Below are 8037 nucleotides of genomic sequence, written 5' to 3'. Positions count from 1 at the left end.
CTTCCGATCAATGATCTCATAATGAATATGCATGTCATTTTCTTTTTCTTTCGTTACCAATCTTACCTTAATTGTATGAGCCCACGAACAATTCAAGGTCTAGCAATCCTTTTCTAAAATTTTCAATTTTTTTTTTATAATATTTTATTATCTAATTCAAGCAAATGGTATCCTCATATTAATTTATCTAAAACATAATATATTTTTTTCTTCTTTTTTTTTTCAAACAAGGTGAGAGCTCGAATACGACATTGAGATTTTTATTTTATTTTCAATCAATACACTATGTATTTGAGTACAACTTTTCAAATTTATGGAGATATCAGACATGATATTTCGTTGTAAAGATATTAAAATATTAAGATCCCATTTGGGGCAGCTTTTTCAGTGTGGCACATTTTGAAAACGCCCGCAACAACGTTTGGATATTGCGTTTATATGAACTGGCTGTGTTGCATAGTAAACATGGGCTAAAGGTTCAACCTCGCAACCCTCGTTTTGTCTTTCATTTTTCTTCGGCTTTTACTGCCCTATCCCAAGCTCTCCTCATGTCCTACTCTTCCCTATCTCGCAAGCTCTTCACTCCCGTGTCCCGCTCTCCCCTCTCTCGCGATTCTACCTTAAATGTAACATCGACTATTCTCCTCCTTTCTGATTCATGGCTCCAATGGAAAGGGTTTGCCTTTCCTCTCCTCTCCCTAACGCCTTCGTTCTTCGGCTTCGTTTGGTTCATTTGCTCTGCGTTGACCCACAATATTCTCTACCATTATCTATTCTTGCATTTTGATTTTTTGATCATTTTATTTTCGAGTGGTTGTGCATTGGTGTTGGATTTTGCAAGTTCTGTGATTTGGATTTTGCCATTTTTTAAAGTGGTGGTGCTGTGATGGGTTGTTTTGTGATATTGACCTCTCTGTGTTCTATGCAGTTTGATTGTTTCTATTTGATGTGTTCTATTTGGTTTGTGTGTGGTTTTGTGAATGTGTTGATGCCTTGATGTCTTGGTGTGTGGTTGTGTTTGTGTGTGGAGGTGTGGAAGTGATGGTGGGTGGTTGTATGTTGTGAGTTGTGTGGAGGTGTTGGTGTGTGGTTGTGTGTTGTGTATTGTATGTGGTGTGTGTGTGGTATGTGGTTGCGACAGAAAAATATTATTCGGTCGATACTGGATATCTCTTACAAAGTGGGTATCTAAAGTCATTTCCAAATACCAATATTTCATTCCTGACTTTGAAAGATTCAACAATGTTGCTCAGAGCAGAAAATAAATGTTAAATAAGAGACACTCGTCCTTATATGGTGTAATTGAAAGAACATATGGAGTGTGGAAGAAAAAATGGGTCATATTGAGTGATATGTCATTTCCGAAGCAGGTGCATATTGTACTGGCCACAATGGTTCTTCACAACTATATTCAGTGACATCATTCGCGCAATGGCGTTGACTTCAGCATGGCTGATGATGATTATTTATGTCCTACTTGAAACATTTGAATATCACATAGAACAATCTATATCATAGACAAAAGTAGACTCACATGAGAGGGTTGCACCAAAGATGACGAAGGTGTTGGGGAAATGATTGGAATTTAAAAAGTGGATTACATATGCTATTTTTGGATGTTGAATGGACTAATTAAATTCTTTTCTTATTGTTGCTTTACGATGGATGGTGAGAAATATTGTTGTTTGTTATGTGGATGTTCTGTTAAATCATTTAAAATTTGAATCTCATTTTTATTTCTCCCTTCTTTGTATGTATTATTCCCCATCTAGATGGACGAAGAGGCAGCCGTATATATAATATGATATATAAATATTTATTGCATGTCTATTTTTATTTTTTTGGAGGTCAATGATGAAACATTCGACCTTAAGGGTTTTTCTGGATGGCCTATTTGTCCCTACTGGTTCTTGCCACGTGTGAAATCTCAATGAAAGCAACAAAAAATTCTCTCATTATTTTCAGTATCGTGGTTTTCTGTAGCTCTTCTGGATGACTTATTTTTTTGGTGATATACATATGTGACACATTCGTGTTTTGAAGGAAACCAATAACTTCAAAGTTCTTTGTTAACTTCACGTCAGCCACATAGTTGCAGGAGACAGTTTTACAGATACCTGCAGAGAATCAAGGGGAACTGTGACTTTTTTCAATAGGCAGATAGGCTGGAAGCTTCTACCGTCGAGAGTGATCGGGCATGGAGAGTATCCTTAGAGGATGACTTTGCTCATGACATACGCCGTCTGCATTTTAAAATAATATTATCATATTATTAAATATTATTTTAATAGTCTTTCTCTTAATTTTAGTAATCTTGATACTCACTTTTAAGTGAGATGTATTTTTTTAATGTTTTGCACTAGATTTTTGCTTCTAAAGCATAAAATATATTGGTATGACAGCTTTTTTGCAAACAACATTACTATATAGAGACAACATGATTTGTCCAGAAAAAACTGCAACGCAGTTGTTTTTTAAACTTAAAAAAAACAAACAGCTTATCCACAATAGCTTCTGCGCAACAGCTCCTTGGGGCGGCTGCTGCGCATCAATTTATTATTAATCTGTAGCTGCCCCAAACAAACCCTAAATGACAAGTTCATGTTAAAACGGCAAAAAAAGGCCTATCAAAATGGAGAAAATATTATATCCAGATGATGAATGTGTGAACTGCGATGTGAATCACATCATACTAACGTATGTATAACATAATATGATTCACCCCATCGTTTGCACATCCCATGTATTTTTATGCGTAGAGCTGTAAAAAATGATCATTGTTTGAGAACAACTCGTGTTTGGCTAGCTTAGTTGCTCGTGTTAGATACATTCATTAAGCAAACGAGCCAAACACGAACAAATTTTTTAGTTTGATTTATAAACGAGTCAAACACAAACAAACTTTTGTTCAATCGTGTTTAGCTCATTTTAGCTTGAATTAATTTTATAATAAATATATAATATATACAAATTAAAATAATGATTTGATTTATATAAACGTAAGAAAAAAATTGAGGATTTATAAATACATAAAAATTGGGTGATAAGTGTATAACACCCCTCACATTTTTTTCAAAAATTTTGATGTTAGATATGTAAATACAAAGAATTGGGTGTGATGTGTGCTAAAAAATTCACGGCGGTAGAGTAATAAATTATCGTCTAGTGTTGTATGAAAGTTTGACACATACATGATAAAATAGAAAAAAACGGCGATGATCTAAAAGTTTTTACGTGGAAAACCCGTAAGGGAAAACCACGGGGTCAGACCCAGTTGCGGAAATCCATTGTTGATTGATGATTACAGAAATCCCTTGTCCCATAGACGGGAAAGGGTAACTATATTTTTCAAGGTACAACGTCGACTGACGGTATCTGGTTGATGGTGATCGATGATGGTAGGTGGAGGTTAATGACGGTTGGCGGTGGTCAACTACGGTCGGCGGTGATCGAAGGCGGTCGGCGGTAGTCCACGGCGGTCGATGACGGAGGTCGGCGATGATTGACAACGGAGGCCGACTGTGGTCGACGACGATTGATGGTGATGCTGAGCTACAACTTCTCTTCAAGACCTCAGGCTCTCTCTAGACTTCTATCCTCTTCATGAGAGGGATGGGACTCTATTTATAGTGTTCTGGGTGCAATTAATGCAGGAATGTTAACTATTTTGATCGGACGGTCCGAGAGCTTCCCTCGATCATACGACGTTTAATACACATTTGAGTGCCTTAATGATGTCAGAATTGAGTGATCTTGGGCTCGTTGGATTCGTCTTGTCAAGGTGCTCGATTTAAGTATAAACTTGTCATATTTAACAACTGTTTGACTTTCCAAATATATTCATAAATCTTCTAGTTGTGGTTTAATGACTTGATCTGGGCTGATAAATCTTCTAGTTGTGGTTTAATGACTTGATCTGGGCTTGATTTGACTTGGATTGGGCTAGTTTTCATATTATTAGGCCTGTCTCATCGAGGTGGTCGATTTGACTATAAGTTTACTGAAATTGGAGCTCTAGATGACTTTTTATCAAGATTTGAACGTTTCTTGTTCAAATATCGTCTTGCGATCCGTGTCATGTTTCGAGATTCGTGCAGGATGATGAAAATTTATTGGTGTCGTATCAGAGTGATATGTATGTAAATGCCCCCACAGATTTAAATAAAACTCCCATTTCTTCACTTCTGCATTAAGTTAGTCCCACATCGGGCACTTCAAGAGCAAAGAGAATAACATTCCATTATAAATATTCCTCCCCAACACTTCTACACGATTCTTCATTATTAGTCTAAAAGTGCGGGTCTGTTTGGGGTAGCAGCAGCTTACCCAGCTTATGTTGATAAGCAGCTTATCATGATAATCTGCTGATGACCAGCTGATCCAGATAAGCTGGCTGTCAGTTTAGTTTGTGTGTTTGGAAAACAGCTGATTTTGGATAAATGATCAATTTGTCCATGTTCTGGATAAGTTGTTTGGTTGTTTGATTTGTGTGTTTTGTAAATAGTTGATTTGCAGATTTTTTTTGTTAAATGAACAATCTGATACGTAAAATTGATATTGTTATCCAAAAAACTGCAATATCTACCCTTATAGTAGCAGTTGCTTCATAAAGTTGTTTTGATTAATATAGCACCCTCACAAAAGTTTAGCAAAGCAAAAGAACTGAAATTCTAGAAAACTTCCTTGACAAAATAATTGTCATGTTATGGAGCCAAACATATATGCATTTACTCAACTCAATTAAACAACAGGTATTGTAATTTCAACAAAGCAATGCAGAACCTCATCAAATTTTTTGCTGAAGGTGCCAAATTTAAAACAATTCAGATATTCAGGGAAAAAATATTCAATGAGCCGAAAGAGTAACAACAGTGAAGGAACGAAAAAAGAAGAAGGAAGAAGAAAGAAGAAATCGAGGAAGAAGAAGAAGGAAAAACGGTAGAAGAAGAAAGAAGAAGGAGAAGCATGATGGGCCACCTAGAGGATCAATCGACCATACCCGAGCCACAGAGGTAAGAGGAGGAGCTTGTGCAGCATTTTTTTGCAATTGAGGGATGAGAAGCATTCCTACGCTAGATCTTCGACGAAGAGGAGAAGTAGTGCGAGCCGTTTCCTACCCCACGTGCGGCATGTAGGCTTCGACTGAGAGCCTGGGGAGGAAGAAGAAGTTACGGGAGCGTGAAGGGATCCACCGAACCCGACAAAGGAAATAGGGCAGCGCGAGAGGGCAAGTGGGTAAAAGGGCGCTCGAAACGCTGATCGCGGGGTTATACTTGTAATCACATTTTCATTAAAATCAGGAACACATTTTTTATATAAGCACCTGAAACGTGCGAAACAAACGGTGCGGCGGCGTTTTTAAAAAAGCCACCGTATTGCCCCAAACAGGCACTTATAAGCTGGCCCAAATGGATGGCAATGAGATTACCATCCATTTATAAATCTAAAAATGAAGTTTGAATTTTCAGCTTCTTGCTAATTATGCGAAACATGAACCATTAAATTTTTACATCTTTCAAAATTAATTCAAAATTAAAAAATACTATTACTTTAAATATAATTTAAGAAGTTTAGTTTAAGTCGAACACGTGTAATACTATTAACGAGTCGTTCGGAACAATCTGCGGGGATCCGCATACATACCTAATTGCAAGCTTGAAAATTTTCAATTCAATCAAGGGGAATTTACATACATAGCACTCAATTCTTATAAATTTACTTATATTTTCACATCCCAAATTAACTATTTATATAAATAATATAATTCATCTTTTACGTAGAAGAAAAAATAATTAATTTTAATTAAAAATAGGCGTGAGATGAGTAAAAAAAGATAAGAATCGAGCGATGCATATGTAAATTTCCTCTGAATGAACGGTCCGTCCTACTTTTATCCGATCCAAATCCATATAAACTGACCATGCGGACACCGACCGGTGGAAAAAGGTCCAGTTTTTTAAGAAATGAGAGTGCCGGAGAAGGAAGGGAGCATGAGCCCTTACTGGCTGTCGTCGACGAACTGGCTTGTTGCCGACGGATCCCTAGATGGCTCGATCTCCTTCGAGACGTCGATCAACGATGGCGGGGATGTGATTCCGATCGGCGTTCTTCTCGAGAGTCCGGCTGATTCACCGCCCTGCGAGATCACCGGTAAGCTCTGTAAAAATTCTCGTTTGCTTTTCTTTTGTTTCAATTTGGTTCTGCCATCGGAACCCCCTGAGGGGAATATTAAGTGCTTTTTATTCTGATTCATGGAGGTTCGTTCCGAAAGGAGAACTCCTTGCGGCGTCATGTTGATTTATTTAACTGTGAATTTGGACCATTTTGTGGAGAAGAATTATTCGAGCAATTTGGAAGATTTATAGTACGTTTACATGCAGTGTCAGATGTATTAAGTCTTTGCTAAATGGATGTTAAGATTAAATGAAGTTACTTTGGGGGATGATCTATTTAGCTGTGATATGTTATGACTCTTTTAGATATTTGATTTCTTACCTTCTTGAAGCTGAATTTCATGAAACTTTTAGTCTATGAAACTTATCCTTTTTATTATTATTATTAGCTTGTAAGGTTTCAAATTCGGTGATCTTTTGAATTGAAATTCTTTTTTCATGGTTAGGGATGGTTATCATGAAAGAGTATTAAAAAAATATATGAAAAGGAAATAATGATTCTAGGATTAGGCGGTGGAATTTGAAAGGTAAGAAATTTTTAATCTTTCAAGCTAGGTTGTTAAGGGAGGCAAATCATCATTTTTTTGATGAGCAGAATAAATAATGGGATAAGATCGATAGATCTACTAAGAAAATTTAGGTAGCCGATCATACTTTGGTGAGTAGATTTGGTAGTAGAGTGTGGAGATGCCAAAGGTTATCTAATAAATATGATTTAAAAATTTGCAAACGCCAATTGTTAGTGAGGTCCAACTATTTCAAGAAAGGTAGAATTCTTGCAAAGAATTTTGTAATTAAAGAGAAAAGTTTTGATTATATGGTAGGAAAATCTAATCATAATGAAGTTTGCTTACTCCCTCAATCGCCTCAAAATAATGTTGAGGTGAAATTGAAACTTTTCAATATGTTTGAAGAATTCCTCCCATTGTTGAAACATTGAAGTCCATCTCCTTTTGCTCAGGGTCAAAATGTCTCTTTTGTTTATCCCGGATTGAACAAAGCCTTTCTTGAATCAAATGATTCTTGTATCCTCATCCGCCAGTTGACGTTCTAAGAGTTTTTTATCACCAAACTTGAAATAGCATAAAGTTGATTGGTATTTTTGCCATAAAGAGGCTCATGTAGTACCATCTAGCACTGGCTTGGAAACATCCATCGAAACAAACTTTAGAAATGGAATACATTCTTTTCTTGTACCAATAAAATCCCTAAACCAAGCTCTGGACATATGCTCTAAGGTTTGAACAGTACATGTCAATTGCTCGTCTGTCTGACTATAATATATTATGATAAAGTCTAGACTCATTTATAAAGCCATTGAATTTTCTTCCATGTTTTGGAGGTAATTTTCCTATCTCATTTAGATAAGGTAATGATAAGTATCCCATTAAATTGAATGACCTTGTATATGTAGATTATTGCCAACTTGTCCAATGTGTTACTCTACTTGCTAGGTAGAATATGAGTTATTTTTGCAAGTTTATTTATCGTTGCCCAAACTTCATAAGGACCTTGGTTGAACTTAGGCAATCAAATTGCAAGATGTTCTTGAGATTATTATCATAAAGTGTCCCGGCCGTGCTAGGGTGTGTATTGATTGTGTTTAACTCTATTTTAAAAAAAAATGCTAGACTTGATTTTCAAAATGTCAAAGACATCTCTATGTCCAACACAAACAAAGAAGTCTTTTTTTAGTGTTCTTGCTTCATAGTTAGAGACAAATGGCCTCTTCCATCCACCTTGCCCCTCTCTTTAGCTCTCCATTTTTACAATTTTTTTTTTACTTTCCTCTTTATATGTAATATTGTACTTGTACTAAATGAAAAGGTCTTTTAGAATTAGATTGGATCATATATATATATAT

General features: G+C 36.2%; 1 protein-coding gene across 2 annotated transcripts in view; it reads left to right on the top strand.

The window, feature by feature from the left end:
- Positions 1–5883: 5883 nt before the first annotated feature.
- Positions 5884–8037, top strand: part of LOC110026259 — a 12618-nt gene continuing 10464 nt past the window's right edge. For both annotated transcript variants that reach the window (XM_020727146.1, XM_020727138.1), the window contains exon 1: positions 5884–6150. In XM_020727146.1, coding sequence (XP_020582805.1) covers positions 5964–6150 — 187 coding nt within the window. In that variant the 5' untranslated portion in view covers positions 5884–5963. The remainder of the gene's footprint in view (positions 6151–8037) is intronic.

The sequence above is a fragment of the Phalaenopsis equestris genome, unplaced genomic scaffold (genome assembly GCF_001263595.1).
Source record: "Phalaenopsis equestris unplaced genomic scaffold, ASM126359v1 Scaffold000002, whole genome shotgun sequence".
Classification (NCBI taxonomy): Eukaryota; Viridiplantae; Streptophyta; class Magnoliopsida; order Asparagales; family Orchidaceae; genus Phalaenopsis; species Phalaenopsis equestris.
The sequence above is the reverse complement of the archived record's forward strand: the minus strand, read 5'-3'. Positions and strand labels throughout refer to the sequence as shown.